Source organism: Grampus griseus (assembly GCF_964374135.1).
Source record: "Grampus griseus genome assembly, chromosome: 18".
Lineage (NCBI taxonomy): Eukaryota > Metazoa > Chordata > Mammalia > Artiodactyla > Delphinidae > Grampus > Grampus griseus.
This window is the reverse complement of record NC_139012.1, coordinates 1,264,713-1,281,779: the sequence shown is the minus strand read 5'-3', so window position 1 is coordinate 1,281,779 and position 17,067 is coordinate 1,264,713. Positions and strand designations below refer to the sequence as shown.

At 54.3% G+C, this 17,067-nt stretch overlaps 1 protein-coding gene across 1 annotated transcript in view; it reads left to right on the top strand.

Moving 5' to 3' along the window:
- Positions 1-17,067, top strand: part of ATP11A (ATPase phospholipid transporting 11A) — a gene marked incomplete at both ends in the record, with an annotated part of 84,473 nt that overhangs the window by 20,750 nt on the left and 46,656 nt on the right. Inside the window, 6 exons of the mRNA XM_082675351.1 lie at positions 311-424; positions 1,053-1,143; positions 7,348-7,454; positions 7,571-7,693; positions 12,735-12,824; positions 13,604-13,684. Of these exons, the coding sequence (XP_082531477.1) occupies positions 311-424; positions 1,053-1,143; positions 7,348-7,454; positions 7,571-7,693; positions 12,735-12,824; positions 13,604-13,684 (606 nt within the window). The remainder of the gene's footprint in view (positions 1-310; positions 425-1,052; positions 1,144-7,347; positions 7,455-7,570; positions 7,694-12,734; positions 12,825-13,603; positions 13,685-17,067) is intronic.

The following is a 17,067-nucleotide window of genomic DNA, read 5'->3' as shown; positions in this document are numbered from 1 at the left end:
GAAAAGCCCCCGTGTACACCAACACGTTTCTGTGTGGGAAGTGGGTGAGCTTAGTTTTCTGGCTAATTCGTCTCTGGAAGGGGACAGTCTTTCCTGGGAAGTAAAGACTCCTGCCGGCCTCCTGGTGACAGCTTTTCTAGTGCCGTATGAAGCACTGCGGTGGGATCCTTGATCATTTGAGCATCTCTCTCAGGCTAACTGGTTCCCACCCACCATCCTCGTGCTGTAGTTTCTGCTGGCCCTCGTGCGTGGCTAGTTCTTCTTCACATTGTCCGTGTTCTGGCGTCTTTATCCATGTTTCTTTCTGCAGAGGCTACTGCAGTTGCACTGTAATGTGAACAGCCGGGGACGCACCAGGATGTACACCTGTTGTAAAGAGGGGCTGTTCCGTGGGGGGGACGTCGGGGAGGAGCCAACAGCCTCGGTGAGGTTAGCAGGTTGGGGGCAGATGCAGAAATTGGACGGGTCCCTGACAGGTGCCCAGCCCGCCCCTCTGCCTCCTCGGAACCTGGGCCTCTGTTCCCTTTTCTGTCCCTTCTTCATAAATGCCCCCTGCCGGCACCAACACCCCCCCAGCACGGGGACCGTCTGGCCTGTGACCCCGTCGCCCTCCTGACGCTCCAGGGGACACGGGGTCGCTGTGCTGTGCTCTGGACCGTGGGAGCCCTCGCTGCTGGCTCACAGGGCAGTACTTATCTGGTCAGCAACTCAGGACTCCCTGCCCTTCTCGCTGGGGGAGGAGCTGACAGGCTGGGTCCCCTCTGGCCCGGGCCGGGGAACTGGGCTCACATCTAAGACCTGCGGATGAGGTTCTTTCTCCGACGCTGTAAACCTCGTCTCCCTTCCCCGGGCTCTCTCGTTTCACCGCCTGGTCACTCACTTGGCCCAGCTCGCCCGCACCTCCACACTGACTGCATCAGCTCAGCCTGGAGTCGTTGCTTCTCGTCGATAGGCTGGTTCCCTGACTTCTACGTGGGGAAGCCATGCCCCCAGCACGGAGACTGCCCCCTGAACAGGCAGGGACGTGATCCGTCCTCCCTGTGTCCTCCCAGCCCCTCCACAGGCAGCATGCGGGGGACCCACCCGGGCCTGCTTTCCAGGGGAGCCGGGCCTCTGTGGCCTCCATGGGACAGGTGGTGGCAGGTAACCCGCCTGCGCGAGCTGAGCTGCAACCTGCTCCCCCGTAGGGAGGTCTGAGCCCCTGCACCCACCCCCAACCCACGACCAGAGACGAGGCTGCATCTCTGCACAGGCCCTGATGATGTGCGTCGTGAGGGGGTCACGGCGGGAAACTGGACGGAAACCCACCTTTGATCGCTGCTGCCTTTTTTCACGTTGAAGTCGCAGGAACGATTGTATCTGCTTCATCTGCAGCCTCGTCTGGAAACTTATTTTTGTCAAAAACGTCACTGTTGTTTTTGCTCCCGTGCGTTTCACGAGGGGGTCAGTGGTGGCCAGTGCTCTGTCCTGTCCAGCCCAGTCCCGGCCTCCCGCCCGGGCGCCCCAAGCACAGGACTCTTTATCTGCTGCTGTGAGCTATCGAATTAGGAGAGCCCAGAGTGGGCCAAAAGTCGTCTGTGGTTAGAGTTTTTATTTTAGGTTTGGTTCTGGACCCAGTAAGTTATGGTTTAGGTCAGCCGGCGTCTTCATTTTCCAGATGGTCAGTGTTTCCCAGTGAAGTGGACCATCGCTGGTGCTTCTGTGATCCAAACAGTTTTGTGTTGGGAAATATGTCCACGGCAGGAAAATGCCACTGGGAGCCGTGCCGAGGCCCGGATCTGTCTGGGAAGGAAGGGCCTGTCGTTCCCATCGAGTGAGGTCCGTGGGGAGGGGCTCCGGCAGAGGCCAAGGGCACTGGTCCAGTGACAGGAGAAAGGGGGCACACCTGGGCTCCTGCCTCACCGCGGGAAGTCCAGACTCTGCTTGCTGGCCCTGGGAAGGCCGGTGATTCACGCAGAGAGCTCTGATCTGATCAGCAGTTAAACCCATGGGTTCCACTTACGGAGCATCACTTTAACCATTGCTCCCGAGTAAGGCTTGCAGGAGCAGGAGTGAGTGAAGGCTCCCTGGGTGCAGACAGACACCCGTGGGTGTGGGCAGGGGTGACAGAAGGGGCCACATCACACACTCCGCATCACGGGGAAGCTGAAGTGCTGGGGAAACTGAGCCAGAAAAACGTCTCAAGTTTAGAAACACCTCAGTGCTGTATCATCTTCTTGCCCGTCAAAAAAGAAATGTTGCCTTTTAAAGCAATAAACAGACACCAGAACAAGGAATTGCTTTGTCATTGGATCCCTGTAAATTTGAAAAATGGTCGTTAGGGGACTTCCCTGGGGGCGCAGTGGTTGAGAATCCGACTGCCGATGCAGGGGACACGGTTCGAGCCCTGGTCCGGGAAGATCCCACATGCCGCGGAGCAACCAAGCCCATGTGCCACAACTACTGAGCCTGCACTCTAGAGCCCACGAGCCACAACTACTGAACCCACGTGCCACAACTACTGAAGCCCGTGTGCCCAGAACCCATACTCCGCAATAAGAGAAGCCACCGCAGTGAGAAGCCCGCGCACCGCAATGAAGAGTAGCCCCCGCTCGCCACAACTAGAGAAAGCCCGCGCGCAGCCACGAAGACCCAACGCAGCCAAAAATAAATAAATACAAAAAAAAAAGAAAGAAAGAAATGGTCGTTAGGTGGAACCACCTCTACAAAAATTGATCTGGTAATTCGAGGCTAGATTACATGTTTACGTTCCAGTCGGACATGTAACTCAGCTAATAGGTTCTGTTTGTTTCAGCTGAAATTCAAAACTCCCATTAGGTGACTGACGCTGGGTGAAATTGATTTCCGGCGTATTTTAGACTCTCTTCTGTCCTTGTGTGCTTTCTGACATTAACGCTCAGGCTACTGTGCCCCACGTCCTAACAAGGCTGATGGCGAACTTGTTGAAGGCGCGGCCACTGCGTCTGACATGCCTGATGGCCCCGCGAGGCCCCTAGAAGTGGGGTGTTTCCTTGGCTCAGGCCCAGAGAGCGAGGGTGCACTGCTTGCCGTGTTCCTCCCATTTTACCCCAGATGTAATCTCTTCTTTTCCAGCTCCTCAGCTGTTGGGCGTTCTCCTTCGGAAACGCACCCAGCTCAGTTTTATCCATCAGGAAATGCTATCTGTTAAAAACCAAACCTTAAAGATGTTATTCGTTTTCCCTAAAATGGAGAGGATCCCTCATTCTGGTAAAACCCAAGCTTCACTGTGGTAAGAGGAGGGGGTGGATTTGTCTGGGAAGGAAGGGCCCATCTCAGCTTCAGAGACGTGAGGTTCGCTGCACTGACGCAGGGTGGGGTCTCAGCACGGACGCAGAAGCAAGTGACGGGCAATGCTCGGGACCCAGGAATTCATGGCGAGACCTAACCGACAGCTTTACTGAGGCAAAATTCATAGATCCTAAACCCCACCTGTTCAAGGAGTACAGTTCAGTGGAATTTAGTACCGAACCAAGTTATGGAACATCGCCATAATCTAATTTGATTGATTGATTGATTGATGGCCACACCGTGCGGCAGGCAGGATCTTAGTTCCCCGACCAGGGATTGAACCCGTGCCCCCCGTATTGGGAGTGCGGAGTCTTAACCACTGGACTCCAGGGAAGTCCCCATCGTAATCTAATTTTAAAACATTTTCATCGCCCCGAAGAAACCCGGTACCCAGGCAGCGGCTCCCCCAGCCTCTGGCGGCCACCACCACGCTTTCCGTCTCCGTGGATTTGGCTGTGCTGGGCGCTTCACACAAACGTCATCCAGCGTTTGCTCCTTTGAGTCTGGCGCCTTCCGCCTGTGCCCGGTTTGATTTGCATCTCCTTGAGGGCCGTTGATTTTGAGCATCTTCCCATGTGATGTTGGCCATTGTAAATCTTTGGAGAAAGTCTAGTCAAATCTCCTTATTTGTCTTTTCATTATTGGTTGCGATGGCCTCTGTCTATCCCAGATACCGATCCCTCATTAGATATGATTTGCGAGTATTTTCTAGGGCAACCCTGGGGACCTTTCACGCATCCTCAGGGGCCACGCAGGCAAAGCCTTGACGTCTAGTTCACCTGCGTTTTGGTGGAACGTCTTGTGATTCCCCAGGAACGTGGAAATCTGTGGGGCCGGGTCTCACCCACCTTCCTGCCACCCCCGGGAGGGTGTCCGGCACAGTTTCTTGTGGCCGCCCGGGGTTCTGATGCAGGGGAGCTGCCTCCTGCCCGCCACCCCCAGGATCGGGCCGCTGGTCTCTAGCAGTTTCCCAGGACCCTTGTTCACGCACACACTGCTTTGTCTGCAGCCAGGGAAACCCTTCCTGCTGCCCCTCGGTCGAGCCCTTCGTGGAGTGCCCTTCTGCACCCCAAGTCTGTCTTGGAAGCCCCGTGGGCCTGCTGGCTGCGTGCTCTCTGAGCAGACAAGCAGCGGTGCCCTTCCAGCTCCTGGGAAGCTGGATGCTTCGTCTGTGGTCGACGTGGGGCCCAGGGAGGGCCCAGGGAGGGGCGGGCGGCACTTTGGGTTACCTCATCCTTCTGCGTTATAACCTGCAGGTGCTCCTCTGCACTCAGCCCGAGGTGGGGAACTTTCCCTTCATGTCCACAGAGCCCTGGGGGTGCAGCTGCCAACCTCAGGTGTACCTGCGACCTCAGGTGTACCCGGGGCCTAGGGTGTACCCAGAGCCTTAGGGTGTACCCGGGGCCTCAGGTGTACCCGGAGCCTTAGGGTGTACCCCGGGGCCTCAGGTGTACCCGGGGCCTCAGGTGTACCTGCAGTCTAAGGTGTACCCATGACCTTAGATGTACCCGGAGCCATAGGTGTACCCGGGGCCTTAGATGTACCTGGAGCCATAGGTGTACCGGGGGCCTAAGGTGTACCCGGGGCCTCAGGTGTACCCGGGGCCTAAGGTGTACCCGGAGCCTTAGGGTGTACCCGGGGCCTCAGGTGTAGCCGGGACCTCAGGTGTACCTGCAAAGCCACCTTCCACAGGTGACACGTGTTGGGGGCTGAGCCGTGTCGCCTTAGGGGCACATGCAGGCTCTGAAGCCCTGTCCCTGCTCCAGGGGGGCCTGGAGGTGGCAGCCGAAGGCATCACAGCAGGGAGGGTGGGTTTCAGAGTCGAGGGGGCTGGTGTGGAGCGAAGGGGTGCAGGATGCTTAGGAGGTTCACCCTCCCCAGGTCACCCCGCTCCTGTCCTGACTCAGCTCCTCCCCCGCCCCAGAGGAGAGGCTCGGGCAGCACAGGAACGACGGCCCCTCCCTGCCCTGCAGCTCTTAGTGAAGTGTCTCCTGCGCCCCCCGGGCCTTCCTGAAGCTGGAGGAAAGCTGGCCTCGCAGGTTCAGGGCCTCTTTCCATCGGAGGTTCAGCCTCTGTGCCCTGACGGTGGTCTCTTCTCGCCTGTGTGTGTGTCGGATCGAACAGGGCAGAAAGTCTGCTGAGGTCACTGCCCGGTTTAGGACACGCTGGTGGAGAGATGGGGAGTGGGTTTATTTCTGTTGGCAGTTTGTAAACAGCTCTGCCTTTGTAATTTGGACACGTTACCTGCCGTCTGGCTCAGCAGCAGGATGTAAACACCCTGAAGTCCCGAGACTTGCGAGGAGCGTTGACGGTGTCTCTGGGGAAGGTGGGACTCATTTTCCTCTTGCACGTCCGGGCGGAGGACCAGCTCTGGGGCAGGGTTTGCCTGGCCGCTTCTTGCTGCTGTCGTCTGCAGGGGACCCGACAGCCCACGCGGCTGCAGGGATGGAGCCCCGCCCCTGCGCTGTCACGCAGGGCTGAGTAGGACGAGGTTCATCCCCAAAGGAGCTGGTGTTGCGATGACGTGGCGAGTCCCTCGGAATATGTCGTGTTGGGTTTGTTTTCTGATCTCGTCCCACAGGCAGGTGTTGTACCCCGACCTGTACAGTTAGAACAGCGCCGAGCGGGCGAGCGGTATTTGAGGTGTTGAATGATTACGGTAAAGCCGGCCTGTGCCCAGGGTGTGAACTGGCCCTAATGAGCCTCCTTCTGCCGTGCCTCCCTGGGGACGGGGCTCCTGTGCCTGTGCCCGGCCGCCGCAGAGCCACTGTCTTCAGAGTTCAGGCGGAAGGTTTCCAGGATTTTCATGTTTGTGTTAAAGTTGGTGGCGCAGTGGTTGAGAGTCCGCCTGCCGATGCAGGGGACACGGGTTCGTGCCCCGGTCCGGGAAGATCCCACATGCCGCGGAGCGGCTGGGCCCGTGAGCCATGGCCGCTGAGCCTGCGCGTCCGGAGCCTGTGCTCCGCAACGGGAGAGGCCACGACAGTGAGAGGCCCACGTGCCGCAAAAAAAAAAGTGAAGGTTCCCTGAAGCCACGAAGGCTGGACACGGTGCTGGATGGGACGGGCTGGGCCCCCGGAGCGTGGCCGTGTGTTTCCTTTCGTTGTCTCTGTTTGTTCTTGACAACGCTGAGCAAGGGGCTAGGACCCCGTGCTGGGGCTGCCTGTCTGTGGGGGGAGGTCCAGGGCCCCGTGCTGGGGCCGCCTGTCTGTGGGGGGAGGTCCAGGGCCCCGTGCTGGGGCCGCCTGTCTGTGGGGGGAGGTCCAGGGCCCCGTGCTGGGGCTGTCTGTCTGTGGGGGGAGGTCCAGGACCCCGTGCTGAGGCTGTCTGTCTGTGGGGGGAGGTCCAGGGCCCCGTGCTGGGGCCGCCTGTCTGTGGGGGGAGGTCCGGGGCCCCGTGCTGGGGCCGCCTGTCTGTGGGGGGAGGTCCAGGGCCCCGTGCTGGGGCTGCCTGTCTGTGGGGGGAGGTCCAGGGCCCCGTGCTGGGGCCGCCTGTCTGTGGGGGGAGGTCCAGGGCCCCGTGCCGGGGCTGCCTGTCTGTGGGAGGGGGGTCCAGGGCCCCATGCCGGGGCCGCCTGTCTGTGGGGGGAGGTCCGGGGCCCCGTGCTGGGGCTGCCCGTCTGTGGGGGGAGGTCCAGGGCCCCGTGCCGGGGCCGCTATGCGAGGCTTCATCTTAGTCTCTCGTCAGCAGCCATCATGTCTCAGGCACTGCAGTGCTGACTGCGTACAGTTGGTTGAGCGTCACTAGAAGGTTCTTCGGGTCGGAGGTGTTTCCTTAACGTCCGGTGCACAGCACTGTGAATAATGCAAAGATGAGTCAGACCCAGGTCTTCTCAGTTTCCAGGGAGGCTTATGGATGAGCTGCTGCAGTGTGTGAACCGTCCTTCTGCTCTGAACTCATAGCTTTACTTTCTTCTTGCGTTAAAGACCTTTCCCAAAAGTTCTGGGATTGTCGTCTTTTTTCCTGAAGGCTTAGGGTTTTGCTGTCACTTTCTGGCTTTGAATGGACCCGCGCTGTGGCCTTTCCACCGCCCACCAGCTTTGAAGCCCCCCTCGACTCCTGCTGGGGGTGCCGGTGGCCGCTCAGACCGCTCCCCTGAAGAGCTGGGCGGGGGTTTGAGCACTTACCCCGTGAGGGCCCAGCGGGTGGGCAGGGGTGGGGGGCCCGGCCTTGCAGGGGTGCCCAGCCCTCCCCAGGGCCCAGCACAGACCTGCATCCAAGCCCGCCCCAAGGCCCGCTCTGACCGCTCTTCCCCCCGCAGTGTGCTGGGGAGGAAGACTGTGTGGACAGCCGGACCGTGTACGTGGGCCACCGCGAGCCCCCACCGGGAGCTGAGGCCTACATCCCGCACAGGTGCCCGGACAACAGAATCGTCTCCTCCAAGGTAAGCATCAGCCTGCGAGCTCGCCGCACGGCCCTCGGCGCCTGGGCTCAGCACCCCTCCGGTTGCCCCCCGAACACTGTTGAGACTTGACGTCACAGCACATTCTCTTCACGTCCCTCTTACCTGTGTCACGTTTAAGCATCAGGTTTGAAGTCTAGGACGTTCAGGTCCTGCCGGCACCACGTATTAGCTGTTGGCCGCGCGCCACCATCGAGCCGCCCAGGCCAGGGTCTCCTCCTGCAAAACAGACGACGCAGGTGCCCCGGTGCCACCAGCTGGCGAGCGCGCACGCTGGGCGCGTGTCAGAGGCCGTCAGTTAGGAGCGGTGACGCAAAGAGGAGGACGCGCGTGTCACCGTTTACGGGGGCTTTGACCGTCTCTTGGCCTGGAGGTGGGGTTGCAGGACCATCTTCACACCTCAGATTAACCGGTAGCTGGGTCTTGAGAATGGGGTCGCTGACTCTGGAAAACAGTAAACGGTGGCTTTGCAGGCTGCGGAGAACTTTCCACATGCCTGGGTGTCCTGGACACCCAGACCCACGTCACAGACCTACGTAATTCACACATCAGTGTGCTGCGTGTCCAGATACCTGCGGTGGACCCGCTTAATTCTGTCATGAGTTATCAAGAGTGTCCTGTGCTTGTTACAAATACTTGACAACTGAGGTTTTCTAAAGCAGTTTTTAAAAAAAATTTTTTTTTTAGTAGAAGTACAGTTGATTTGCAATGTTGTGTTGATTTCTGCCGTACAGCGAAGTGGCTCAGTTACACATATATATACATTCTTTTCCGTTATGGTTTATCCCGGGGTATTGAATAGAGTTCCCTGTGCGCTACAGTAGGCCCTTGTTGTTCATCCACTCTATATGTAATAGTTTGCATCTACTAACCCCAAGCTCCCACTCCATCCCTCCCCCATCCCCCTTCCCCTTGGCAACCACAAGTCTGTTCTTTGTGTCTGTGAATCTGTTTCTGTTTCGTAGATAGGTTCATTTGTGTAAGGCAGTTTTCTTAATGGAATTATTTTATTTTAAAACTGCAATGTAAAATAATAACTTTAATCTCCAGAAATACAGCATGGGTAAGTCAGTTGCTCATAAACAAAATCACAGCCAAACAAAAGTAGTCCGTGGTTGCCCAGACATGACCAATGAAAGGAGAAATAAACAGGAGGACCTCATATCCGGAAATAGGTCTTTCCAGTAGTGACATTTATAAGTTAGACAGTCTCGAATAGAGCTCACTGAAGATGCACTCTGTCAACCACTAGTGCCCCCAAAGGAACAAAATCTCAGACGTTTTTCTTAGAAATCTGCTCGTGTGCAGTGCAGGCGCGTCGAGGAATGGGGACGTGCACTGAAGACACTCAGATACTGTGCACGTGTGGACTTGCAGGGACGACTTCGAGTCCCCACTCGATAGGCCTCGAGTCCCCACGCTGCCCCGCGTCTAGTCTGGGCAGGACGTTTGACAAAGCCGCCTCGGCTTCTGAGTCACATCCCGCACAGCTGGCTTCTCCCCCAGGGACGAAGCTTGGGCCCTGCTGTCCCAGCCCCGCTTCCTCCCAGGGACCTGGAAGGTTCTGTGCAGCCGCTCAAAGGAAACTTCAGAAACTCAGGGATCGGAGTAGCAAAGCCCTTCTTGACGCATCCGGTGGACTAGAGCCCGAGGCTGCGGGGCACTGCGTTTGTTATGAAGCCCCGTCCACGCTCTGGGGGAGATAATCGACAGCAGAGATTCCTAAATCCCATTTATGACCCCTTGCTATGATTCAAGTTTCGAGCCAATTTATCATTTTCAGGTTTTCCCTTCTAGCATTCCCGCAGCCGGTGGCCAGCAAGACGTTGAGGGGCCCCGTGTCACCTCCCGGGGTCTGCAAGAGGCGCTGCCTTGCCTGGGGTGGCTTCTTCCTGTGTGCCCCGAGGCTCCTTGGGTTCTAACAGAGGAACCCACCTCCAGGGCGAGGGCGCTGTGAGGATGCAGGTCCTGGGCTCCTTTTCAAAACTGTTTCTTTTTGGGAAAGTTCCTTCACCCCACGCCCTGACAGAATGAAGTCAGCATCTGCCCCCGGAGCCAGATCAGGCTGTCACACAGGAGGCGTGGGTTTTGGTGAAAAGGCAACACGTCTCAGCTCTGAGGAGAGAGGGCACTCGCAGTATTAGTGGCTTAAAGTCAGTTCCGGGTAGATGATGGTGTGTCATTTCAAGGACAATTACAGACAACGTAACCTCGGTTGCTAATTGATCTCAGTACAGAGGAGACCCTCAGACGAGGGCCTAGAATCCAAGTCAGGAGCAGGGTGGACAGGCCGTGGACTTAGACCAGATTTTCATTTAAAAACAGCTCAGGATGTGGAAAATACAACTTAATTTGTAAAGCGTAAGTTTACAGACAGGTTCAGAGAATATGTTTCTGGTGATGTATATATGTTTTCTTGGGAAGAGAACATTCGTTTCTACCTTAAAAGAAAAGATGGTCCACAAAGATTTCGTAAGTGCACAGACGCACTTTAGTAATAAGTTTTATGACTTATTACTTAAGGAGCAGTAATACTACTACCAGCAGTAAAGTCGTAAGTCTGATTTTATTAAATCCAAGGTCGTGAAAGCACTTAGCATGTGAAAAGTTACACGAGGGCTGAAAATGCTCATCTGGCCTGATCTGAAGAAGTGCTGTTATTGGTGATCAGTGAGTTCTGTTTCCTTTTGGGGCGGAGCCTGGTAGAAATGACCCCAGCACAACCCCTTGGCTTCTGACCTCACGCCGAGCCCCCAACCCAAGGCCTGCTCTAGCACCAGATCCTGGACTCAGGGACAGTGGGGCTTCATCAAGTTACAAAATTGTACCTTTGGGCACAAGACGCGTGTGGCTCCCATCTGTGCCCTCAGCATGCTATGGAATTAAATGTTCAGCTCAGGCTGTGCTGTCCCTCCACCCTGTACAGAAAGCTGAACTACTTGTGACCTTCCGGGTCGCCTTCCCTGGAGATCAGTGACCGTGCCCAGTGCGCTTTTAGGGCGCCCCGTGCGCACCTGTGAGGGATTCCCCCTCCAGGCACACAGTAGCCGCAGCCTCAGCGGTTTCCAGGTGCTCTGGTTTCACTCTCCGGGGCTGGCGAAGCAGGGTGGCGCCAGGCTGTCCTTGTCTCCCCGTCTCCATGTGACTAAAGGTCGACCAGGCGGGACGGCTTCTCTGCGTCTGAGCCGCCCTCGCAGTAAGTACAGGACACAGGTGACTCTCACGGAAGGAAGAGAGTGGCCAAATCCACCTCAGCGCTGACGACACACGACCCCCAGGGCAGGTGCACACTTTGGGTGTGAAGTCTTTCATGGCGTGAAAGAAACACAAGGCTAGTAATTGTCCTGTGGCTTCAATGCTCCTCAAGTTGTCTGGTGGGAAAGAGATGCTCCGCCGACCTCAGACTCCTTAGCTCCCTCATAGCAAAAAAAAACCCCTTTGTTCCATGCCTGTGGCTCAATATCAAGGATTCCAGTATTAAGTTCTATTCTACTGATCAGGGACTTGACAGATGTAGGTCAGAGTGTTGCATTGTACATTGTAATACAAAGTGTTACATTATATTGTGGCCCAAGTGTCTAAGCAGATATTTAGATCTTTAGAATTTAGCAGAGATCAAAAATGTGCAATTGGAGGACTTCCCTGGTGGCACAGTGGATAAGACTCCGTGCTCCCAATGCAGGGGCCTGGGTTCGATCCCTGGTCGGGGAACTAGATCCCACACTCATGTCTCAACTAAAGATTCGCACACCACAACTAAAGATTCGCACGCCGCAACTAAAGATTCGCACGCCACAACTAAGGAGCCAGGCAAGCCGCAACTAAGGAGCCCGCTTGCCACAACTAAGACCTGGTGCAACCACATAAATAAGTAAATAAATAAATACTTTTAAAAATGTGGTAATGGAATATTTTAAAAATGTACAATTGGCACACCATTATCCAATTGCCAACCCTTACATGTGTAATAAAATGCTTGTTTTATTTTATTTTATCCATACAGTACTGATGTATCAGTGCAGTCATGAATGTTTCGACTGTCTCATTGGGTTTTCACTCTTCTTACCATACATCATCAGGGATTTTGACCATATTACTAATAATCAGCAGTAATAACTTATGACAGTCATTTATTCTGTAAAATATGGAGATCACAAAACATGTCTGAGCTGCAGCATGGGTCTTCTGCACCTGATAGGAATAAAGTCATCATTTAAGTGGCTTTAAATTAAGTGGCTTTAAAGGTGCCTGTGGGTCTAGATGCAGGGAGATAACCAAGGTGCTTACTGGTCCAGATGAGAGAGATGGCGTGCAGAGCAGGCTCTCCCCCTTCAGGGGGCGATCTTCGTTAAAAGGCAAAACTGTCAAATGGAATTTTAAAAACAGTGTCCAAGCTCAGTGTTTACTGTAGGTTAATGACATACGGGACATTGTTGTTTTCAACACAAAGGTTAGGGAAGGTCTCCTTCTGAGGCAAAAACGAGACATTTGGCGAGTAAGTGGCCTGACTACCCTCCCTGTGTCCCTCTCCAGCCCCCTAGGTAAGGGGGAGGGGCTGGCCCAGGACACCTCCTCAGTAGCCAAGCTGGGTTAAGACCACCTGAAAATGGTGACTTCTGTTTCACGTTCTGTCCCCTCGTAGCCACGCTGTAACAAAACAGAGAGCTTACCAAAAATTACAGTCAAAGAAGAATGCTAACCATGTGTGTTTTGAGTTAACAATCAGAGGTTTACACTTTACGAGAGACATTTTAATAGTACAACTATTCTTAAGCTACTTTGCCTTACCTTGAATTGTTGGAATTAGGTAGTTGACATATGCTCCTCTTGGAGCACATGTTCTGTGTTAGCAGTGTTTTTACAGTCAACAAGTTGATAACATGTCTACAAACACTCTCAATTTTGTATCTAAAGCTAGACATTTTGTACTTTGAAATTCAGGACAGCTTATCACGTGGTAGAGTTATGCTACACAACGTAAAATGGGATCAAAATGACTCCTTTCTGTTTTTCTTTTACACAGTACACATTCTGGAACTTCATACCCAAGAACTTATTTGAACAATTCAGAAGAATAGCCAACTTTTATTTTCTTATCATATTTCTGGTGCAGGTAAGTCTGGTCATCTTTTTCTGTCACCTCAAGTGTAAATATAAGTAAGTGGCATTTATTCTCAGGTGACTGGTTTGCTCCTCAGAAGGAGGAAGCACTTAATGCCCCTTTATCTGCAGCTGCTTCACTTGTTTTCTTCAAGGACAAGCATGTTGGGTCAGAGAGACCTGTTCACTAAAACATAGGCGTGAGCGCTGTGCATGTGAACTGGTCCTGGCCACTTTCCGTCGTCGTTCTCCAGTACTGACGGGAGAGCAGGATCTTCCTAATCTTTAGGGGGGATTCTCCTAAAAAAAAAAACATTAAGAGAAAGAGAGTTAAAAAAAAAAGAGAGTGAAAACCACAGTGAGGTATGGATTAGGGAACAGGTCAGATGTGCTTTAAGAACAGCAACCTAACTTGTTTCAATCATACAAAATACCGTTGAAGGACTTTAAAAATTTCCCCGACAGTAATTTATGCAACTAATGTAATTAAAGTGTGGCACCAGGAGCAGAGGGGTGAATTGAAATAAAACGTGCACTGGAGTCAGCTGGTGTCTTTGCCACTGCCGACGTGGCTTCCTAAGCACAGCCCGTAATTAAGGAGAACTGCCCTCAGTTTTATAGTAAAAATTCATATCTAATTTATCTCCAGGGGTGGGATGAAGTGGGGTAATAGTAAAGCGAGTTAAAACGAGTCAAAGCAAACGTCGGCAGGTGTTACAGGGCCAGCCAGTCCGTCTAAAGCCCCTAAGAAGTGTTTCTGAAAATGACTCAACGGTTCTCTTCTCACTGCAGCTGATTATTGATACGCCCACGAGTCCAGTGACGAGCGGCCTGCCGCTGTTCTTCGTCATCACTGTCACAGCTATCAAGCAGGTGAGCCTTACAGGCAGAAGGGACGAAGGTCCTACAGAATCTCTGCTATAGGACATCGCCTTTCATCCAAAGCAGAGTTCCCCGCCTTGTTTCAGCTGGTTCGTAGGAAACTTAGCTGACTTCTCGAAATTCACTTTTGTGACTGGTTTAGATAGAGTCTTGAGTCAAGAGATGCTTGAGTTAAAAGAAGAGAGATTGTGTAATTTAGTGCTAGTTTGTCGCCCCGAGCGTTTGAAGAGGACACGGTCGTTCTCACGTGGAATCACCCGGAGACACAGCACCTGAGTTGCCTCGCCCGCCGTGTCCCCGGCTGCCCGAACCCCGAGGACCTGCTCGTGCAGAGGGTCTGGGGTGCGGCTCCATAAGCAGAACAGCCCGGCGACCCCTGACTCGCTCCGTGTGGATTGCGCTGCTCTTTGCAATCCTGATAGATAAAGCCGGTGACTAACAGGAAGGACAGGTCGTCTGTTAGTCCCACCATCCACTCAGCCAGCTTAATGCTCAACCATTACCTCTGCTTAGTTCCAGAAAATTCCCGACATCTTGAAAGAAACCCCCGTACCCGTGAGCGTCACTCGCCACCCCCCTCCGCAGCTCCTGGCAGCCACCAGCCTACTTCCTGTTGCTATAATCTGCCTATTGGGGACATTTCCCATTAACAGAACCATACAGTAGTGATCTTTTGTGTCTGGCTTATTTCACCGAGCGTGTTTTCAGGGTTTATCCACGTTGTAGCCTGTGTCAGCGCTTCATTCACAGATGAATAATATTCCATCATGTGGACAGACAGACCACATTTTGTTTATCCGTCATCCACGGATGGACATTTGGGGTGCTTCTACTTTTTTTTTTTTTAATGTGGCTTTATTTATTTATTTGCTTACTTCTTGCCACATGGCGTGGCTTGTGGAATCTTAGTTCCCCGACCAGGGGTCGAACCCAGAGAAAGCGCAGAATCCTAACCACTGGATCGCCAGGGCATTCCCGGGATGCTTCTACTTTTTGTCTATTATGGAGAACACCGTTATGAACATTCACATGTAAGCTTTGTGTGGACATAGGTTTTCATTTCTCCTGGGTACATACAAAGGAATCGAGTTGCGCTACTGTTGTAAAGAACTGCCAAAGTATTCTCCAAAGTGACTGCCCCATTTTATGCTCCAACCAGCCGTGAGTGAGGTTTCAGTTTTCCACATTCCTGCTAAGGCTTGTTGTCCATCTTTTTTATCACACTTACCCGAGCGGGTGTGGGGTGGTATCCCACTGTGGCTTTGATGTTACGTTTCCTTGGTAACCAGTGATGCTGAGCATCTTTGCATGAGCTGATTAGCCTTTAGTAAATCTTCTGTAGAGAAATAGCTTCAGGTCACTGGCCTGTTTTTAAATTGCATTGTCTTTTTCTCCATGAGTCGTGAAAATTCTTTATATGTTGTAGATACAAGTCCCTTATCTGCTGCAGACTTTTTTTTTTAGTGATTTATTTATTTACTTATTCATTTGTTTTGGCTGCGCCGGGTCTTAGTTGCGGCATGCGGGATCTTTTAGTTGCGGCATGCAAACTCTTAGTTGCGGCATGCATGCGGGATCTAGTTCCCCGACTAGGGATGGAACCCTAGCCCCCTGCATTGGGAGCACAGAGTCTTACCCACTGGACCACCAGGGAAGTAAGTCCCTGCTGCAAACTTTTGAACAGGATGACATTTGCATTTGAAATAATTTACAGAAAGGTAGCATCTAGTTAAATTCTTGATGGTCACATTGTTGCTGACAGAGCCATGCTTTCTGTGTTTCTAAATAAAAAATTAGGAAACTGAACACACATGTCACATGAGACATGGTTCAAGTGACAGTGGGTGACAGTGGGAATGAGGTGACGCATGGCAGAGTGTTTGACTCCAGACTGAGAAAACATGAAGAACGGAGTCTCAAGGTGACCTTTGTGAGTGTAAGGGCGGTGCCTGTATGTCTCCCAGCCAGTCTTCAGTGTGAATGTCTGGACTGGTCTGTATTTAATACAGAACCGTGAGAAGCATTTAAGGATTCCTTTGTGATACCTTGGGTTTTATTTTCCACTCACCAGTCATCTGGAAATACAGATTTGAACGACGATATGATCTTACTTTATACCCATTAAATTGGCTTTTAAATGTGAAAGTCTGAAGAGCAGATGGGATTAAGACGTGGTCAAACGGGCATCCACACACACTGATGGGAGCATGTCGGGACCGTCTTGGGGAACAGTTTGGAATATCTGGCAAAGCTGAGGATGTGATACAGGGACCCACAGATGGACCCTGGTCTATGTACTTAGCACATACTGTGTGAGCCTCTTAGAACAGACCAGTCCCCAGGGGGCTGGCGACCCCAGGCCTGATCTTAGAGGGTTCTGCCCTGAGACAGTGATGCAGGCAGAGCCGAAAGAGCCCCGAGCCAGCCCCAAGAGCATCCTGGCCGCAGCGAGGGGCCTCTGGATACAGCAAGTGTCCCTAAGTGTGTGCCCTCGAAGTCCCCGCCCTGTGGCTACGGAGTGAGGGCGGTGGTAGCAGCTCCTGGTGGGTGAGACCCGCCCATGGGCACAGAAAGCGCCTGCCTGCCACCTTGGCCGGGACACGGTGCCCTGCGCAGCCCGGGTCCATCCTGGCTCGACCCTCAGACATAGGCCAGCAGACCCAAAAGGCCTGAGGAGAGGACGAAGGAGGTCCCTTGTCAGAGCTGTGACCTTCCAGGGCCACCCGTCCGCAAGCTAACCTCCAGCTCTGCCAGCCCCCTGCTTCCTCCTCAGCCCCCCCCCCACACACACGCAAAGCCCCTCCCACGGAGCCCACCGCCTGGCCAGCCCCCGAGCTCCCGTCCTCCTCTGGGTGCTGAGCAGCCGACATCGGGCGCCTCTGCGTGACCCTTGCAGCGCTCACCTGGGTGGGCACAGCCCCTGGGTGCCGCCCGCTCCCCTGCCCACCTGCCCGCGGCCCTCACCCCTCCCTCGGCGCTCCTGAGACCCAGGGGGCTCGAGCGGCCCTCGGCCCCCCAGGGACCCCAGGCACAGCCCCGCTGACCCGAGGGTGGCCATCCGCCTGCGCGGGTCCCGGCGGGGAGCCTCTGGAGCTGTGTCGGGTGGGACGGAGTCGGGTTGGTCCTGTCCTTGCGGGCCGGAGGCCGCGGCACGGGGCAGCCGGGACGCGAGCAGGAAGGGGTCGGTTCAGCACGCGTGTCCCTGTGCAGGACACGCCAGGAGTTGCCCGGGTCGGGGCTGGGTGCGAGGGAAGGGAGCACAAAACGTGACGTGGCTTCGTGCACGGCGGTGGCGGGAGCCCAGGGACGCGGCTCCCCCCGCTCGTGTCCACACGCACTTGACCGTGGCCACGGCCGCGCCTGCCAAGTCCAGG